This window comes from Nothobranchius furzeri, chromosome 6 (genome assembly GCF_043380555.1).
Source record: "Nothobranchius furzeri strain GRZ-AD chromosome 6, NfurGRZ-RIMD1, whole genome shotgun sequence".
Taxonomy (NCBI): domain Eukaryota; kingdom Metazoa; phylum Chordata; class Actinopteri; order Cyprinodontiformes; family Nothobranchiidae; genus Nothobranchius; species Nothobranchius furzeri.
Window position 1 is genome coordinate 75,812,739 of NC_091746.1, and position 20,500 is coordinate 75,833,238.

At 46.5% G+C, this 20,500-nt stretch overlaps 1 protein-coding gene across 6 annotated transcripts in view; it reads left to right on the plus strand.

The window, feature by feature from the left end:
* The window catches only part of sbno1 (strawberry notch homolog 1 (Drosophila)), a 40,295-nt gene extending 20,141 nt beyond the window's left edge, over positions 1 to 20,154 (plus strand). For 5 of the 6 annotated variants that reach the window (XM_015943521.3, XM_015943522.3, XM_015943523.3 and 2 more), the window contains exons 14-33: positions 16 to 169; positions 252 to 434; positions 2,258 to 2,355; positions 2,432 to 2,583; positions 3,223 to 3,417; positions 3,495 to 3,665; positions 3,751 to 3,920; positions 4,001 to 4,132; positions 12,952 to 13,087; positions 13,171 to 13,283; positions 13,354 to 13,425; positions 13,501 to 13,600; positions 13,728 to 13,802; positions 13,880 to 14,026; positions 14,115 to 14,209; positions 14,280 to 14,366; positions 19,021 to 19,158; positions 19,248 to 19,324; positions 19,414 to 19,607; positions 19,704 to 20,154. In XM_015943521.3, the coding sequence (XP_015799007.1) occupies positions 16 to 169; positions 252 to 434; positions 2,258 to 2,355; positions 2,432 to 2,583; positions 3,223 to 3,417; positions 3,495 to 3,665; positions 3,751 to 3,920; positions 4,001 to 4,132; positions 12,952 to 13,087; positions 13,171 to 13,283; positions 13,354 to 13,425; positions 13,501 to 13,600; positions 13,728 to 13,802; positions 13,880 to 14,026; positions 14,115 to 14,209; positions 14,280 to 14,366; positions 19,021 to 19,158; positions 19,248 to 19,324; positions 19,414 to 19,607; positions 19,704 to 19,846 (2,632 nt within the window). In that variant the 3' untranslated portion in view covers positions 19,847 to 20,154. Of the gene's footprint in view, positions 1 to 15; positions 170 to 251; positions 435 to 2,257; positions 2,356 to 2,431; positions 2,584 to 3,222; positions 3,418 to 3,494; positions 3,666 to 3,750; positions 3,921 to 4,000; positions 4,133 to 12,951; positions 13,088 to 13,170; positions 13,284 to 13,353; positions 13,426 to 13,500; positions 13,601 to 13,727; positions 13,803 to 13,879; positions 14,027 to 14,114; positions 14,210 to 14,279; positions 14,367 to 19,020; positions 19,159 to 19,247; positions 19,325 to 19,413; positions 19,608 to 19,682 lie in introns of all 6 variants that reach the window. The other variant, XM_070552572.1, reaches the window with a different exon arrangement.
* Positions 20,155 to 20,500: the final 346 nt, after the last annotated feature.

Below are 20,500 nucleotides of genomic sequence, written 5' to 3' on the forward strand. Positions count from 1 at the left end.
CTTCTGTTTGATTAGGGGTGTCGGCGCCATGGAGATCGTAGCTATGGACATGAAGCTAAGGGGCATGTATATTGCACGACAGTTGAGTTTCACAGGCGTGACTTTCAAGATTGACGAGGTTCCCTTAACGCAGCAGTACGTTAAAATGTACAACAAGTCTGTGAAGCTGGTGAGCATTTGATGTCTCCTTTCAGTCTTTAACTTGTGCAGACACTTAGCAAATCAGCATCACGTTTCTCTTCACCTTGCAGTGGGTGAGCGCCCGTGAGAAGTTCCAGCAGGCTGCAAACCTCATGGAGGCCGAGCAGCGCATGAAGAAATCTATGTGGGGTCAGTTCTGGTCGGCCCATCAGAGGTTCTTCAAATATCTCTGCATTGCTTCCAAAGTTCGCAGAGTGGTCCAGCTGGCCAGAGAGGAGGTCCAGAACGGAAAGGTAACTTTTCTCCTGAAACGTGGATTACAGTTCAAACCGTCCTCTTCGGCTCAGGGGTTGTCCTGAATTCCTGATCAGGGGTCTCATTTATCAAACATTGCGTAGAATCCCCTGCGATGGACTGGCTCTCTCTGTCCAGGGTGTACCCCGCCTGGTTGCCCATTAACTGCTGGAGATAGGCACCAACCCCCCCGTGACCCTGCGTGGACAAGCGGGTTCAGAAAATGGATGGATGCGTAGAATCCTTACTAAAACGTATTTAAGCTCAGCTAACAAAATGTTCTTACACCCAGCAGGTGTGTGATCTATCAAACATGGAGTACGCACAGCTGCACGCAACCTCCGCTTCATAAATCAGAGACTAACGAGGATGGTTCTCAGCTGCATTTTAGTCGCATCCTGCCCTCACCACGCCCACTTACTGCCATAAATGGTCAATGCAAAATGCCTTGTGGACCTCATGCATATACATAAGCCGGCTGTTGCAGCGCTCCACCAATGACATGGCGACCGTAGATCAAGGCAGATCAAGGAAGCGCTATTTCACACAAGCAGAAGTTGAGGTACCTGTGGGTGAGGTGGAGAAATGAAAGGAAGTGCTTTTGCAAAACTAATAAGAGAAAATCCACGGAGTGGCTCAGCGTTGCTGAAGCCGTCAATGCTGGGTTCTTCAGAGAGATCTGTGGCGGGTATTTAAAAATAGCTCGATCGGTATTTGTCCCCAGACTCCCAGGTGAAAGTCACGCGCGCTAACTAGTCACCCAAACACAGATCTCACCTGTACAGGTAGCCAGGGTGCATGATCAATCGGGTCACAGTGACGGGACACACACTGTCACAGACGCATGATGTTCTGTCTCAATCTGTCCCCCTGCTGATATTCTGCATTCTGCGCTTCAGTGTGTGTGTGTGTGTGTGTGTGTGTGTGTGTGTGTGTGTGTGTGTGTGTGTGTGTGTGTGTGTGTGTGTGTGTGTGTGTGTGTGTGTGTGTGTGTGTGTGTGTGTGTGTGTGTGTGTGTGTGTGTGTGTGTGTGTGTGTGTGTGTGTGTGTGTGCGCGCACGCGTGTGCATGTAAAAACGAAGCGGTACAAGTGATAATGGTGCAGGATTTCATAATTGTATCTTCTCAGCAGCAGCACTGCAGGTGCTCTCCATGTCCTTCATGTGTGTAAGCCAGGTCCTTAGTCAGCTTAAAGTTGTGCACATTTTTCTGCTAAGTTTTCTTTCATAAATCCCAAAGTTTGTGTGGAAAGTTGCTTACGCAGTTTTCCGACCCCGTTTTGTGTGTAAGCTAGCTTGATGAACGAGGCCCCTGGGCTGGAGATAATTTGTGAAGCGCCTTGGGGAGTTGTAGAACCCTAAGAAGGCGCCATTTACCATTAAAAAGCAAGAACAGACTGAGTAATGATTGAATACTCTTATCATAGCATTCCGACGTCAGGTGATGCAGCACCTTAACTTCTACCAAGAGCTCACTGGGCATCACCAAAACTAAAATCTGTTGAGCAACCTTGAATGTGAATCAAAGACATTTCTGTAAGAAGTCAAAGAATTAACGCCGTAGCAGATGTCAGTGTTTCGTTGTTGATAAAGTTTTAGTCGTCGGGCAGCTTCAGCAGATTAGTCTCAGACTAAAACGGCCTTCTTTACAGGAAACGATTCTTTAGACCACATCCATAAGAAGATGCAAATGATCAAAATGCTCCGAATAAAACTTTTTTTTTATTTTCGGTAAACTGGGCGGATTTTATTTGATAATAATTATGATGAATAGAAAAGGTCAGAAGAAGTTGCTAATTATTACGTGTCTGTTCCCTGTGCAGTGTGTGGTGATCGGCCTCCAGTCCACTGGTGAAGCACGAACGCTGGAGGCCTTGGAGGAAGGAGGAGGAGAACTCAACGACTTTGTGTCAACAGCAAAGTACGAATCGGCTAAAAAGGCTCATCATAATCCTGCTGTTGGTATACATCACTGCAGCCACGGTGTTGTGTTGCAGGGGCGTGCTGCAGTCCTTGATCGAGAAGCACTTTCCAGCTCCAGACAGACAGAAGCTCTACAGCCTGCTGGGCATCGACCTCTCTGCAAAGAAGACGCCCTCCCCCAGTGACGCTGCACCACAGCCTGACCAGAAGGGAAAGAAAAGAAAAGGTATTATAAACTAATTTAACGCCACTAAAACAACGGGACAGAACTCTGGGCCTGGAGGGTATTCAGGTGAGTAATGTGGACAGGTGCAAGTGAAACACGACTACTAATGAAGACGCACGCGTGCAGCATCAAAACTCAAGTCGTACGTTCTTTATTTGCACCTATTAAACCGCAGTAGGTACAGCAGTAGTTCAGGAGGTAGAGCGGGTTGTCCAGTAATCGGAAGGTTGCAGGTTCAATCCCCGCTCCAACCAGAGAATTCTGCTGCTGTGTCCTTGAGCAAGACCCCCCCCCCGCCTGTTGCTGGTGGTCGGAGGGACCGGTGGCGCCTGTGCTCGGCAGCCTCGCCTCTGTCAGTGCGGCCCAAGGCAGCTGTGGCTACATCGTAGCTCACCCCCACCAGCGTGTGAATGGATGAATGATTGTGTTGTGAAGCGCCTTGGGGGGGGGTTGTAGAACCCTGGGAAGGCGCTATACAAACACAGGCCATTGATGTATTTCAAACCCTGAGTGACCTCTAGGTCCGTTGTGTTTTTTTTTCTTCTTCATTCCATTGCACTCCAGCTGTTGGCGCGCCCGCAGAGTGAACGACGTTCAGAGTTTATTCTTCTGATGTCCTCCTCTGTGATCCTACTGTAGGCTCAGATCTCAAAAAGCAGCAGCAGAGGAAGAAGCCTCGCAAGCACGGCGGTCTTTCCGGTACAAGTTCAGAGGAGAGCGAGTCCGAGGAGTCGGGTAAAGACAGCGACGACAGCTTCAAATCCGTCAGCTCAGCGGACGAAGACGATGATTTCAACCCGTTCAGAGACGAGTCCGACGACGACGAGGAAGACGGTGAGCCCGTGGAAACGGCTGGAAATAAAACGGCAGACTTTAGTCACGCAGCTAACATCCCGTCTTCCCCTTCTCAGACCCGTGGCTTATCAGGAAGGAGCCAAAGAAAAAGAAGGACAAGAAAAAGAAGAGGAGGAGGAGAAGTGTTGATCCTGATTCCATTCAGAGTGCCTTGTTAGCCTCCGGGCTGGGCTCCACCAGGCCTGGGTTCACAGCCTCCGTCAACACCCCCAGCACACCTGCCCCAGGTGAGCATGTTGCTTCCCACTGAAGCGAAGTTGCTATGATTTACTCCTCCTGGGATTAATAAGTCCTTTGTTGTTTGTTTTCAAGTCAAGACAGAGAGTCAGGACAGCTGTCTGACAAGTCAGGACTCGGTGGAACTCGCTCAGAAAATGAAGAAAGATCTACTGGAACAACTGGAGGAATTATCGGAACATTTACCGCCCAACACTTTGGATGAGCTAATAGATGAGCTGGGAGGGCCAGAAAATGTGGCTGAGGTAAGAAGATGTGAGAGCTGTGCATGTTTTTAAAGATGCATCTAGTTTTTGGTGTTTGGACTCGTGGTTTTGTGTTTCAGATGACCGGCCGCAAAGGTCGTGTGGTCAGTAACGATGACGGCACCATCACCTATGAAACTCGCTCTGAGCTGGACGTCCCAGTGGAAATCCTTAATCTGACAGAAAAGCAGAGATTCATGGATGGTGAGAAGGTAAAGACACAGTTAAAACGGGCGAACACCACGTAGAGTTGGATGCAATGGCCTTTTCTGTGCAAACACCTTTAGCCCAAATGACCTTAAAGAGCAAATTTGCAGGTTCATTTTTTTTCTGTTTCATATAAAATACGATTTGAAATGCTTATTGTGAAAATGTTGTTTTGGCAGTTTTTCGAGTAAAAAGAGCCTTTCTCAGCAGAGCTTCTAAAAGGCTCTTTTTCTTTTCTAAATCTGAACTCTGATGTCACCAAAGGGAGTTGGAAGCTCAGCTGCCTCAGCTCGGTGTGGAGAGTGGCTAGTTTTAGGGTAGTGAGGTCGTGATCCAGTCAGTGTGTGTGTTTACTAGTTATGGGTTGTGTTCATGCTGATAAACTATAGTTAGTGAAGGCTGTACCAACTCCAGCCCGTCTGGACATCGAGTCCACAAGACTCCAGATGAGAAACAACGCCTCTCTCTTCGTGCCAGAGGGCGTTTTGTGCAGCTGAAAAGACGAGACTTCTGTAGCCCACATGGGTCGGTACCGGGACAGGGAGGCCCGCGCTGGGCTCCAGAGACCTGTGGTAGGGTTTAAAAAATTAAATGCAGATTTCTGGAGGTCAGATCACCATCAGAACCGGGTTAGAAGAAACCAAGCCCTCACAATGCGGCTCTAAAATTGGTCCCAACCCGGAAGTACCAAAACTGCAGTTCCACCCTCATCCACTAGGGGCTGGTGTGAGAAGCGAGCAAATCCTCATTGACTCCCATGTTAAAAATACCAATTTCACAGCAGAAATAAACATGTTTACAGCCTGGTACCAGAACATGTTTTTGGTTTAAATGATCTAGTTTACACGTCATGACAACTCTGAGGGGGTGAATGTTTTTCTCACTCTTCTGTTTAAGTGTATTAAAAGCCTAAAATTCTGTATAATTAATGAGCATTAAAGGCCTCAGTAGAGCCTCGGTCTGGCCTGGAAACTGCTCCGGGATTTTGAGTCTCTGTGTTTGTGTATTTTTGGATATTATTTGTGCAATTGTTGGACAAAAAGACTTGCTGTGGCATTAATTGCACTAATAGAGCGTCCAAGGAGTCTCCACTTCATTTTTTTTGGTAAGTAAAATTATATTTATGTATTTTAGGTCACTGCCGAGCTGAGCTTAGATTTTAACATGTACTGTTTAACCATGAAATTTAAATGTAATAGGGTAAAACCCAGTGCATTTAACATAATGCTGCACTTTACAAAATGGGTTGAAATATAACATATTGGTGGAGCTGGGTTCCGACTATCGGCTTGTGGAGCTCTCGGGAGACCGATGTTTTCCACCCGTTCTCCCCTCCCCGCAGCTCGGTCCATCTCTGTCTGATCGCGGCTTCTGTCTGCTGCGCTGGCTGCCGGCTTGTGGAGCTCTCGGAGACCTCTGTGTTCCACCTGGTTTTACCCAGCGGTCAGCCCGGCGTATCTCTGACTCAGAAGCTCTGGTGTTGGGCACAGTTAACTCCGGTTGTAGCTATGTAGCCAGAGGCGGAGCTGGCCTAAATGGCGCCCTGTGCGAGATCCCCCTGTGACCCCCCCCCCCCCCCCCCCACACACACACACACACACACAAGAAAAAACATTACACCTACAACTTTGTTTCAAATTGCGTGGAGTGTATTATATATAACAACGTTTGCTGACTGAATACAACATCCAGCTCCTGGCCACCTTCTCACCACTTGTCAAAGTTCTACTGAAATAGACACACTTAACGCAACATGATGGCATCATCGACTTGTACAGTACAGAAGTGCTGAAAGGCGAGAGTCTCAACTTTCAGCTAAAAAAGAACGCTCTAGCTATTATAGTTTTTATTTTATGGCAGTTTTCAGTTTAAACGGGATCTTACTAGCAGGGCACCTCCAGCAGCCCGCTGCCGCTTCGTTTTTCATGGGGTAAATAATAGCTCATTTCCCGATTCCAAAAAGAAAGAATGGTCCTACCAGCTCGCCACTTCAATATGAAGAAGATCAGTTCAACATGGGGAAAAAAAACCTGACCTGTAGGCCAGAGAAACGTTCATTAGCACATCAAGTTCGATTCAGTTTACCGGTAAACATATCACGAATGTACAACAGGTCAATTATTAATCATCTTGGCTACGTAGCTTAATCTATACATTCCAGTAGCGTTTGCTACAAACAAATACAAAAACAACAATAAAGGAAAGCAACTGTCTGACAGACAACATAGCCGAATTCAAGGCAACACATAACAATAATCATTCGATTGATCTTGGTTTTAAGTTAAGCCCATTAAAGTGCTTAAGTAAATAAAAGTGTTTCAAAAACAGCGTTTTTGAACCGGAGTTCTGCTCGCGGTGGGAACTCCGCCGAACAAGGTCATTTTTTATAGCGAAAACGATCGACTGGTCACTGACAAGTAAAAGGGTGTTATTGGTAGATGTTAAGAACACTTACCGCTGAGGTAAAATGAGAGTATAAATGAATTGAGGGGAGAAAAACGCTTTGTTTTTAGCCCGGAAGTATTCCCCCACAGCCAGCTTTCATTGTTGCCGCGACGTGGAAGGAGCCAATCAGGAGAGGGACCTCACATCAGCTGACGTGGGTCATGTGACAGGGAGTAGTTGATATGGGTTACACTTTGTTGTGCTTTTATTACAGAAATAGTATTATTATCATCACTATTATTAAGAACATGCAATTTCTATGTTTTTTTTATGTATTGGTTGATGCTTAAAAAAATTTTTTTAGAAGAAAAAAAAAAAAAGGAAATTAAATGCCGCCCCCTGCAGACTGCCGCCCTGTTCGGCCGCACATATTGCACATATCAAGCTCCGCCACTGTATGTAGCTACCTCCGTTAGCTTAGCTCCCACCTCCGCGTTAGCTTTGGGTTAGCTTCAGGTTAGCTTGTAGCTAGTTCGACCGGGTGTCGTCAGTTGATCCCAGCCTTACAGGTGCTGGCCAGTAAATTAGAATATCATCAAAAGGTTGAAAATATTTCAGTAATTCCATTCAAAACGTGAAACTTGTACATTATATTCATGCAATGCACACAGACCAATGTATTTCCGATGTTTATTACATTTAAATTTGATATTTATAGGTGACAACCAATGAAAACATCAAATCTGGTATCTCAGAAAATTAGAATATTCTAAAGGCCAATGAAAAAATGTTTGTTTCTCTAATGTTGGCCAACTGAAAAGAATGAACATGAAAAGAATGTGCATGTATAGCACTCAATACTTAGTCGGGGCTCCTTTTGCCTCAATAACTGCAGTAATGCGGCGTGGCATGGACTCGATCAGTCTGTGGCACTGCTCAGGTGTTATGAGAGCCCAGGCTGCTCTGATAGTCGTCTTCAGCTCCTCTGCATTGTTGGGTCTAGCGTATTGCATCCTCCGCTTCACAATACCCCATAGATTTTCTATGGGGTTAAGGTCAGGCGAGTTTGCTGGCCAATCAAGGACAGGGATACCATGGTCCTTGAACCAGGTGCTGGTGGTTTTGGCACTGTGTGCAGGTGCCAAGTCCTGTTGAAAGGTGAAGTCTGCATCCCCATAAAGTTGGTCAGCAGCAGGAAGCATGAAGTGCTCTAAAACTTCCTGGTAGACGGCTGCATTGACCCTGGACCTCAGGAAACAGAGTGGGCCAACACCGGCAGATGACATGGCACCCCACACCATCACTGACGGTGGAAACTTTACACTGGACCTCATGCAACATGGATTCTGTGCTTCTCCGCTCTTCCTCCAGACTCTGGGTCCTTGATTTCCAAAGGAAATGCAGAACTTGCTTTCATCAGAAAACATAACTTTGGACCACTCAGCATCAGTCCAGTCCTTTTTGTCCTTGGCCCAGGCGAGACGCTTCTTGCGCTGTTTCTTGTTCAAGAGTGGCTTGACACACGGAATGCGACACCTGAATCCCATGTCTTTCATGAGTCTCCTCGTGGTGGTTCTTGAAGCGCTGACTCCAGCTGCAGTCCACTCTTTGTGGATCTCCCCCACATTTTTGAATGGGTTTGTCGTCACAATTCTCTGCAGGGTGCGGTTATCCCTAGAGCTTGTACACTTTTTTCTACCACATTTTTTCCGTCCCTTCGCCTGTCTGTTAATGTGCTTGGACACAGAGCTCTGCGAACAGCCAGCTTCTTTAGCAATCACCTTTTGTGTCTTGCCCTCCTTGTGCAAGGTGTCAATGATTGTCTTTTGGACAGCTGTTACGTCAGAAGTCTTCCCCATGATTGTGGTGCCTTCAAAACAAGACTGAGGGACCTTTTAAAGGCCTTTGCAGGTGTTTTGAGTAAATCAGCTGATTAGAGTGGCAGCAGGTGTCTTCTATATTCAGCCTTTTCAGAATATTCTAATTTTTTGAGATACCAAATTTGGAGTTTTCATTAGTTGTCACTTATGAATATCAAATTTAAATGTAATGAACATTGGAAATACATTGGTCTGTGTGCATTGCATGAATATAATGTACAAGTTTCACGTTTTGAATGGAATTACTGAAATATTTTCAACCTTTTGATGATATTCTAATTTACTGGCCAGCACCTGTACAGCCCCACCCTCAGCTCCACCTCTCTTCCCTTTTGTGGAATTGTCTGGGCTTGACGGAACCTTTGACACGGTCAAAATGGTGGTGGTGGCCACCTCCCATTTTGGCACAAAAACGTGTTATTGGAGCCTGTGGAAATGAAGTGTCCAGTGTATATGTCGATGGATGAAACGTGCTGCTCAGCGGGCCAGTAGAGCTGGATTCTGGGTAACTTTCAATTCGCTCTTTAAACTCAGATCATCTGTGTCTCTGTGTCAGGGGCCGAGCAGTAAAACTCCTGGACAATGGTATAAAAAGAATATATTCTTAATTTATTTCCATAAATAATAAACAAAAATCAAGACAAAACGGGCCCAAAGGAAAAAATGGCCACGAAAATAACCTTAACTAAACGTAACAAACAAGACTGGTCCCAGAGCTGAGACACACGTGGGATTTATGGGCCATTCCCATCTGTACCGGGTCGGCCCGGGCCGGGTAGCCCCATCTTAGGTGTGTTCTTGCTGTGTCTTTGTAAATCCATGCTTTCGTTCTTTTTTAAACACAGAAACAGTTTTGTTTACCTGTTTGTAGCTACGGTTTCGCCGACAGCTGCCGGCTTCTTCAGGCTGACGCTGATGGTGGCGCGTCACTTCCTTCTCCGTTTATCTGCGGGCAGCAGAGGACGTTGTCGCCCTCTACTGCCCGCTCTCCCCTCTCCGACGATGCAGTCCCATGCGTGGTCCAGCGTGTAAACTCCGTCGTCCCTGTTCATGGTCCCACATCCACGTCTCCTTATCTCTATTGCTTCCTTGATCCATCTTTTGTATTTTTGTTGTTCAGTGGTTATGATCCGTGTGCTGTCCCAGTCCATTATATGGTTTTCTCTTAAGCAATGATCTGTTACGGCTGACTTTTTTATTGTACTTTCTGCTTCTTCTTTTGCTGCTCTTGTGTGTTTACGATTTGCCTCTTTCTCGCACTCCTTTCTGTGTTCTATTGTCCGTGTATTGAGTTGGCGTCCGGTTTCTCCTATGTATGTTTTATTGCATATTTTGCATGGGATTTCGTAGATGACTCCACATTTTTGTCCAGCTGATATTTTGTCTTTTGGGTGTACTAATCTGTTTCTAACTGTTGTGTATGGCTTTGTTGGTGTGTTTATGTTGTGTTTTTTCATTGTTGCTCTTATTTTTTCCGTTATGCCTCTGATGTATGGTAGGGTTATCACTGGTTTTGGTTCTTGTCTTTCTGGGTTTCTGGTTCTTTTTTTGGGTTGTTCTTTGCTTTCTGTTTTTGTTTGTTGTTTTCCTTTGTTTATTGCCCATGTCGGGTATCTGCAGGTCTTTAAAGCGTGTTGTATGTGTTTGTCCTCTTGTTTACGGTCTCTCTCTTCTGTTATTATGTTTGCTCGGTGATATAATGTTATGATTACTGACATTTTGTGTATGGTGGGGGTTATATATCATAACACCAAGAATATATGGAACACCAAAAATACATAAACAAAACACCCCACTTAGACCAATAGTTGACAGCATAGGTACACCAACATACAACATGGCAAAAGATATCAGCAGAATCATCAGCCCGTTATTAGGAAATACAGACCAACACTGCAAAAATAGCATAGAATTGGCAAAAGAACTAAAGGAAATTACAATAGAAGACAACGACATACTCATCTCACATGACGTCACATCTCTGTTCACAAAAACACCAACCCAAAAAACCATAGACATAGTAGTTAACAGAATCAGACAAGACAAAACTTTACATAAAAGGACAAACCTCACAGCAGATGACATAGCACAACTGATAGGACTGGTAGCTAACTCCACTTACTTCACATACGACAACACAATATACAAACAACTGGAAGGCTTCGCCATGGGTAACCCGTTATCAGCCACCCTGTGCGAGTTTTTCATGGAAGACCTGGAACAAAAAGCCATAGCCACCGCCCCCCCAAACTGCAAAATAAAACTATGGAAACGCTACGTAGACGACATACTGGAAATCATACCAAAAGGTCAAACAGAAACACTAACACAACACTTAAACAATATTGACGACACGGGCAACATAAAATTCACTTATGAGTTAGAAACAGAAGGCAGCATAGCATTTATGGACATGAAAATCACCAGGCAGACCGACGGGACCCTAAACATAAACACATACAGGAAACCAACACACACAGACCAATATTTATTATGGACATCGGAACACCCCACCATACACAAAATGTCAGTAATCATAACATTATATCACCGAGCAAACATAATAACAGAAGAGAGAGACCGTAAACAAGAGGACAAACACATACAACACGCTTTAAAGACCTGCAGATACCCGACATGGGCAATAAACAAAGGAAAACAACAAACAAAAACAGAAAGCAAAGAACAACCCAAAAAAAGAACCAGAAACCCAGAAAGACAAGAACCAAAACCAGTGATAACCCTACCATACATCAGAGGCATAATGGAAAAAATAAGAGCAACAATGAAAAAACACAACATAAACACACCAACAAAGCCATACACAACAGTTAGAAACAGATTAGTACACCCAAAAGACAAAATATCAGCTGGACAAAAATGTGGAGTCATCTACGAAATCCCATGCAAAATATGCAATAAAACATACATAGGAGAAACCGGACGCCAACTCAATACACGGACAATAGAACACAGAAAGGAGTGCGAGAAAGAGGCAAATCGTAAACACACAAGAGCAGCAAAAGAAGAAGCAGAAAGTACAATAAAAAAGTCAGCCGTAACAGAACATTGCTTAAGAGAAAACCATATAATGGACTGGGACAGCACACGGATCATAACCACCGAACAACAAAAATACAAAAGATGGATCAAGGAAGCAATAGAGATAAGGAGACGTGGATGTGGGACCATGAACAGGGACGACGGAGTTTACACGCTGGACCACGCATGGGACTGCATCGTCGGAGAGGGGAGAGCGGGCAGTAGAGGGCTACAACGTCCTCTGCTGCCCGCAGATAAACGGAGAAGGAAGTGACGCGCCACCATCAGCGTCAGCCTGAAGAAGCCGGCAGCTGTCGGCGAAACCGTAGCTACAAACAGGTAAACAAAACTGTTTCTGTGTTTAAAAAAGAACGAAAGCACGGGTAGCCCCAGTCGGCCCCATCCTGGCCCGGTTGATTCCACACATCCTTGCCTTAAGCCCATGTGGGCTGATTCTATCCACCAATCAGAGGCTTGCTCTAATGGAAGGTGTGAATTTGCTGTCAGCAGTGGGTGAGTTGGCCCTGGTCGGTCTGAAGCAGACCCCCTCCAGAAGAGGGCTGGGAATGAGCCTTGTTTGGCCCGGGAAAATACCAGGCCTCCCAGATATGTAAACAACCTACGCTACCCGGCCCGGGCCGACCCGGTACAGATGGGAATGGCCCATTATACACAAAGGCTAGCCTACAGACAACGAGGAGGGGAGAGACGGGGGACACCAAGACAAACAGTAAATAAACCTAGGAAACTAAATTAACAAAGTATAACTACCACAATAAAGTTAAACTAATACCTCTTAACAAAATCTGGTAAATTCAATCAGAGCTTCAGAACTTCTGGTGTCTGCTTTCTTCATGATCAAGTTCCCTGCTTCCAGCAGCCAGATGAAATATTCCACTTCCTGCCTGGAGTTACACCGGAAGTGTCCTCTCTCTGCCAGTTCGTCCAGTCTCAGCAGAATACAAATGAAACTAGTTAAAGATCAAATATACTGTATGAAGTACTAAATGTGTGCACCCATTAATAAACATCTTAAAATATTGCAACAAAATGAAATAATAAACCAGCGTGTGGAAAACATATTTAAATAATACCAATACTGAGAAATGGCTGGAGGAACCTCCTTCCCCCCCCCCCCCCCCCCCCCCCCCCCCCGGAAACTCCATGGGCCAGCGGGACAGGTAGTCAGCCCAGGTATATGATGGATCTCAAACTGGAAGGGTTGCATCGCCAGGTACCAGCGAGTTATTCTGCTGTTCGAGTCCTTCATCCTCTCAAGCCACTGGGAGAAATATTTAAATAATACCAACACTGAGAAATGGCTGGAGGAGCCTCAGCTCTGTGAACCACCCATAGCAATGTGCAGCAGATGCGTAGTTGCCATGGTGAACTGGCAGTGTGAAATAACCTCAGCCACCGCTTTTCAGAGATTTTATGTTTATGTGAAAGTTTGGCTTTGCTAGCATTTGTACAGAGAGTGTTCAAAAAGTTTAATTATAACGTTTGTCTTAAACCAGAACATCGCCATCATCTCAGAGGCTGCCAGCTCAGGAATATCGCTGCAGGCCGATCGACGAGTGAAGAACCAGCGGCGGAGAGTTCACATGACGCTGGAGCTGCCGTGGAGCGCTGACAGAGCCATTCAGCAGTTTGGTCCGTGGATTTTTGTTTTCCAGGCCTGATCTCACTTTGAAAAAGTTTAAAAGTGTGCTTAAGTAGTAGTTGCTCTCCTGCAGGGCGAACGCATCGATCAAACCAGGTCACAGCTCCAGAGTACGTGTTCCTCATATCAGAGCTCGCAGGAGAACAAAGATTTGCATCTATTGTTGCCAAAAGGCTGGAGAGCCTGGTAGGTAACTCTTAATTATTTAAATGTTCTGGAGAAAGGATGGAGTCATCGGTTACTGTTGTCCTCGCAGGGCGCTCTCACTCACGGAGACAGGCGGGCCACAGAAACGCGAGATCTCAGCAGGTTCAACTTTGACAACAAAGTATGCATGTCGGCCATTTTTACGGACGAGAACGTCTTTGTGCTGGTTTCTCACCCGTGTCCTGTTCTCCTGCAGTATGGCAGAAATGCTCTGGAAATTGTGATGAAGTCTATTGTGAAGCTGGATGCGCCGCTGGTGTCTCCGCCCTCTGACTTCAGAGGGGATTTCTTCAAAGGTCTGAGTCGCTTCCTTCACAGGCTTCATGTCCCGTTCACCACATAAATATTAGCCGGTTCATTGTATTATTTTTTCTGTAAGTCGACCCGTTTCTTCCGAGTCCTCATCCCCTGTTTGTTGTGCAGAAATCCAGGGCGGGTTGATAGGAGTGGGCCTCATAAATGTGGAGGACAAATGTGGCGTCCTGTCACTGGACAAAGGTGAATTCTTACTGGATTAGAACTAATTTACGTGTGGCGTCAGGAATGATTTAATAATCGCTTTATCCTCTTTGCAGACTACAACAACATCGGGAAGTTCCTGAACCGTATTTTGGGGATGGAGGTCCAGCAGCAGAACGCCTTGTTCCAGTACTTTTCCGACACACTGGCAGCAGTGATCCAGGAAGCCAAGAAGAACGGCAGATATGACATGGGCATCCTCGGTGAGTTCTCCCTGATGGCCCCATTATGAGGCTGCATTTCCCCTTTGACCTTTCACGTGCCGGACTAATGTCCTCCGTCTAATGCCAGACCTCGGCTCTGGTGACGAGAAGGTGAAGAAAGTTGACTGCAGGAAATTCCTAACGCCGGGATACACCACATCAGGACATGTGGAACTCTACACTGTAAGTCCCGCTTTTCCCTCGTTTCCTTCGTTCAGCTGTAACGTCAGCTGATGCTGTTGTTGTTTCCCAGGTTGGTGTGGAGAGAGGAATGTCTTGGGAAGAAGCCACGCATGCCTGGGCAGAGCAGAACGGACCGGATGATGGCTTCTATGTGCAGGTAGAAGAGGGACGTCTTTATTTTTAGCCTGGAGTGTCCTCTCATTTAAAGGGAACAAATGATGCAAAACACCTTTTGCACCAACATGTGGCTCTCTACTCCCTCTATAAACACTCAAGCATGAAAGTGACTAAGTGTTCTAGGCGTGTTTCTGCTATCGGAACTTCAGGGAAATTTTACCAGAACTTTGCGTGTCCCCACTTGGCTGGGCCGGCTGAACGGGCCGTCGTCAGGAACCTTTTAGTACCTGAACAGTGGCTAGGTGCTCAGAAAGGCCCGGATGAATGGATCGAATTGCCGTATATTTGACAGAATAAAACTTTTAATGTTTCTGTGGATCCTTACCTAAGCCTAACCCTAAGCCACTGCCAAAACGGTCCTAGTGTTTCTCCTGTGAACCTACAGAAAGCCAACAGGAACCTTTTTTCTTTTGGGGTTTTCCCTTATTTTGTCTTCATTTTAACGTCATCCGTCTGGATAAAACAACAACAGAGTGTGTTTAGTAAACAGGGAGGAGGAAGTGTCTGCGGGTTTTAGAAACTGGTTTTCAGGGATTAATAACTGAGCTGCTTGAGTTTTCAGTTTCTATGAAGCTACTAAGTTCTAGCATGAAGACTTGAAATCGGCTCTACTTTAGAGGATAAAGTATGGCTGGAGCAGACTGGTCCTCAGCACTTCAATAGGTGCAAAACAAACTTTAACTCATTCACTGCCAGCGTTTCTCACCGTTTTTACTGTTTTTTTAAGAGTGACAGAACGTTGTGCGCTAGGATGATGTTGACGCCAAAACAACCAAAGCAAAGCGGAGACTCACCTCTTACATCAGGAAGAATCCGCGCGTTTCGAGCGTTATCCGTTCTTTCATAATCCGTTGTTGAATTGTGATCGGCAGAAGCTTTTCCAGTTCGTGCCTCACTTTTTTTACAGCAGCGGCCCAAAACGATCTAACACATGGATGTTCTGCTTCCTGGTCACGTGACGTGTGACGTACGCGGATGAAGAGCCGCTTTAGAGCTGAGATGTTTGTTCTCACGGTGCGGGGGCTCGTCCGACGCCCACACAGTAAAAACATGCAAATGACGACTTTAGTCAAACAGGAAGTGGGAGTTGAGTAAGAATCTGGTAGGGGGTGACTTGCTCTTTAAAGCGCTGAGGACCAGTTTGCTCCAGCAGTACTTTATCCTCTACATTTGATGTCCGGTGGGCTATCGGAGCACCTGATGTCCTCTGGATGATGCGCGGCGTGCTCTTCTATTACTCGGCTTCACTTTTGTTGGTGGCTTTTAGACCCCTGCGCGTTTTGTTGTCGTTCAGGTTTCGTAGAAAGTCCTTCCTGCTAAACGTGTGGGTTGTCTCGACTTTTCTGATCGTTTCTCGTGAATCCTTTTGTGTTTGCTAAAATTAGGAAGCTGGTTTTTAATGAGTGTCTTACATGTTAGTAAAACATTCATCCAGATCTTTAAAAACATTTTAGCAATAATAAAAGCTCCCTCAAAACTCAGTAGGTGTGTTTCCATTAGCAGAACTTCAGGCTAGATTTATAGGAACCCCCTGACTGGGCCAGCCGAACAACCGTTTTCCAGAACTTTCTGAGTACCTGATCAGAGGTAGGTACTCGGGCACGACCCAGTGGAGCAGCCGAGTGGAACCTTGTTAGCTCGGTAGGAAATGGCATCAGCAGACGTCCAAAACAACCGGCAGCAGCGGTGAAGCAGAAAGGAAGCAAAAGAAAATGAGCACCATCACGCTTAAAATGTAGCTCCTTACACTGCAAAACAGCGAAACTCCCCCACAGCAACAAACGGGGTTTTGTTGTCTCACAGAGCATTGGAAAAAACGGAGCTGCTTCTGGTCTTTGAACGCCACATTTTGCATCACAGCAGCTCTTGTCCTCTGAATGGATGAAATCATGATCTACTTGGATAGAATACGTGCTTCTGATGTTATTCGTGTTACTGTGGACGCTTTTTGGTGCTGATCAGTGACGTCACTTACTGCCAAACGTGTGCTGACGTTGCGATATGCTGACCTCTGTGCAAAGTTCTACGGGTGACTGTTAAAAAACAAACGGCAGCACGCAGAACTCACGAGGCAACGTTTTACGTGATGTTTATTTGTTGCTGTGAGTAATAAGACAGAAAAAGCCACGCCTGAATAAGTTTAGGAAGTCCACTAAGAATCATAATAAAAGCATTTAAAATAAATACCATACACAGTTGAGGAAACGTTGGTTTAATCAGAATCAGAAGAATCAGAATCAGAAAAGGTTTATTGCCATTGTCAGTGAACAAACAATTCACAAACTAGGAACTTGCTTCGGTTCTAACGTGCTACATATAACATGAATAATATAATTAAAAAATAGAATAAAGTAGAATAAAATATAATAAAGTAGCATAAAACTTTGCTATAAAAAATGGCAGGTAGAGGTAACATGGCCGATAACGTGACGTTGTGTCGAGTACAGAAGACCAGCATGGTTGTGTGATTATAAGCTGTTCACAAGTCTAACGGCAGATGGAAAGAAGCTGTTCTTATGGCGAGAGGTTCTGGTCTGGATGGACCGTAACCTCCTGCCTGAGGGGAGTGGCTCAAAAAGTCTGTGACCCGGGTGAGAAGGGTCAGCTGCTATCCGACCTGCACGCCCCCGAGTTCTGGAGATGTACAGGTCCTGGAGAGATGGAAGGCTGCAGCCAATCACCTTCTCAGCAGAGCGCACAATGCGCTGCAGTCTGTGTTTGTCCCTCACTGTGGCTCCAGCGTACCACACAGCGATGGAGGAGGTGAGGATGGACTCAATGATGGCCGTGTAAAACTGCACCATCATCTGGGCCGGCAGCTCGGCCTTTTTCAACTGCCGCAGAAAGTACATCCTCTGCTGGGTCTTTTTGATCAGGGAGCTGATGGATGGCTCCCACCTAAGGTCATGTGTGATGCTGGTTCCGAGGAAGCGGAAGGAGTCCACAGTGGTGACGGGGGTGTCCATCAGGACGAGGGGGAGAGACGGGGCTGTGACTTTCCTGAAGTCCACAATCATCTCCACTGTCTTCTGAGCATTGAGCTCCAGGTTGTTGCTGCTGCACCAGTACACCAGCCGTTCCACCTCCCTCCTGTAGGCGGACTCATCACCGTCAGAGATGAGCCCGATGAGGGTGGTGTCGTCCGCAAACTTGATCAGTTTAACGGAGTCATGGCTCGAGGTGCAGCAGTTTGTGTACAGGGAGAAGAGCAGAGGAGACAGTACACAGCCCTGTGGAGATCCTGTGCTAATTAAGTACCTGATATGAAGCGGTCGCTGCATAAGTGAAAACCTTTACTCTCGGGGTCCCACAGTTTCATTTTAGCCCGGTCACTAGCGCGTTTTATTACAATGATCCAACGTTTGCGGCACTCCGGATCTTGGGGAATACTGTAGATGGCTCATTCCTTATGTCGTCCGCGTCTGCTCTGCATCCTGGGGCACAACAGGAATCTACCATATTTCCCGTTTGATTGAGTTTTCTGACAATAACAAATAGTCCAGCTGCGGGCTTCTGCCTGCCAATATGGCGCCGTTTCGATCTGAACTGTTGCATGCCGGGAGAAGTGACGTCAACTCCCGGAGCTCTTTATCACTTATTTTCTATTTCTGGACTGCTTCGGTTGCATTTGAGTCTGTGTGTTACGCACCAATCAGAGATCTCCTAAGCGCATAATGGCGGTGCTGTAGATGGACATTTAGGGGATTAATTTCCAGGAGGATATACACCAAAGCCATGTATGAACGTCACATGATTCAAGTTGAATAACAATAACATACGTGGGAGAGCTCAAGTGGTTGGTGTTCTGTCTTATTTGGCAGGGAATGATAAATGGCCTGTATTTGATATAGCGCCTTCTAGAGTCCTGGAACCCCCCAAGGTGCTTTACAACACAATCAGTCATTCATCCATTCACACACTGGTGAGGATGAGCTACAATGTAGCCACAGCTGCCCTGGGGCGCACTGACAGAGGCGAGGCTGCCGAGCACTGGCGCCACCGGTCCCTCCGACCACCACCAGCAGGCAACGTGGGTTAAGTGTCTTGCCCAAGGACACAACGACAGCGACAGACTGAGCGGGGCTCGAACCTGCAACCTTCCGATTACGGGGCGAGCACTTAACCCCTGTGCCACCGTCGCAGGAAGGTTGTATGGAAGCCCTTTAGTGCCGAGAGAGGGTGATCCTATATTTAAATATGTTGTGTTCAAGGGTGTTTTTTCAGGGGACCCCCTATATCAGCAATCCCTCTCCTGGACTCAAGTTAGGGGCTGATTGTTATAACATCATATCTCCCGGTCTGTCCCCCCCCCCCCCAGAATTTACCCTGGAGTTCCAGTAATGGAAACACGGATGTTGTCTTTTTTAGATTCACCTTGGAGTCATTTATAAATCTTTCAGTGTGACAAATTCAAAGTGTTAAGCAGAAGAAAATGGCTTTTATTGTTGTGGTGAGGAGCTGTTGGCATGCTGCTAACCAGAGTGGGTTAGGGTTCTGGTCCAAAAGCAGCTGTGTGACCTGTGTGTGTGTGTGTGTGTGTGTGTGTGTGTGTGTGTGTGTGTGTGTGTGTGTGTGTGTGTGTGTGTGCGTGTGCGTGTGCGTGTGCGTGTGCGTGTGCGTGCGTTCGTGTTCAGATGAGGAACAACAGGAAAACGGCCATTCTGGTCAAAGAGGTGAACACTAAGAAGAGGCTGTTCCTGGTGTACAGACCCAACACCGGCAGACAAGTGAAACTGGAAACGTACGCAGACATCAAGAAGAAGTTCAAAAAGGTTGGATGTTTCTTTGGTTTCTGGCTGATGGTGACAAAGTAATGCACGCTGTTTGTTGTAAAACATCTGTTGTGTTTCTAACCCGTTAGGTGTTGTCAGAAGATGCCAAGCAGCACTGGACGGACCAGTACAAGTCCTCAGCAAACATCTGCTCTCACGCATACTGGTGTGTTACCCTTGGACGTGCATCAGTTGTGCCAGCAAGCACAGGTTCTGTCGGTTGCTGTGGGTAACTCGTGTTTGTTGGGATCATAGGCGCGGGAACTGTAAGAAGGCTTCGGTGGGGCTCCAGTGTGAGGTGGGGCTCCGCTGCAGGACGTACTACGTTCTGTGTGGCTCAGTGCTCAGCGTGTGGAACGAGCTGGAAGAAGTGCTTTCCCCGGTCAGCGGAACCAACGTGAAGGTGCAGATAGTCCGCCTCCGAACAGAAGATGGACAGAGAATAGTTGGTGAGTGGAAGCGAGGGTTAGGTCATGTGTCTGTGTGAAAGTAGTCACAACCGGCTTTTCACCAAAGGTTTTCAGACTAACCTGCTTTTCTCACAGGGCTGATCATTCCAGCAAACTGCGTCTCTCCACTGATTAACAAGCTCTCCACTTCGGACCAGAGCCAGCAGCTGGCTGTGCAGGAGCAGCAGAAGAGGCAGCAGCTTCACCCTCAAAGCCTCAGCCATGCACCCAACACATAGATCGGGTGGTGTCTCCTCTCCTGTCCCGTCTCTGTCCCTGACCTGCATGTCTCAGAGCCGCGGCTGCTCACCCTCCACCAAACCTCCCCGAAGCCTGAGGCGCCGAGCCGTGGTGACTGTTGGATGCCAAACAGCGGTTGTGTTTTAAATCGGAGTCTCCCGAACATCGCTGCTCGTACGCAGACACCCGGCATTCAGTGCGAGCGTGTAGATCTCCGCTGGTTAGTCCAGCTTTCTGGGTCCAAGCTAATGGTGGAAGAACCAGAGGAGCTTCTTTGGCTGAAGTAAAGTCCTGTGTTGATGTTTGACTCATGGCATCTGTCACTAGGAAATACAGGATTAATCGTTCGAAATATTCCAACATTCTGTTCATAATCAGATCAAAGCACCGTCGGTATTCCAAACAGTTACATCTGTCCAGTTAATTTGGTTTTGTTTCACACACGGGTCTGAAGATCATCACCTGCTGGTTTTGTTTTGTTTCTCAATCCCAACACAAGCAGCCAGAGCGGGTCCAGAATGCCTTTGTGTTAGTAGAGCAGTCAGGAGCCCGGTGAAGCCCTGAAGATGTTCGTCACACACGTCTGCGGGGAAGACCAACTCAAGTGATGCAGAAGGGATTCGCTGCAGCAGTGGCTCGGTTTATTATTGATA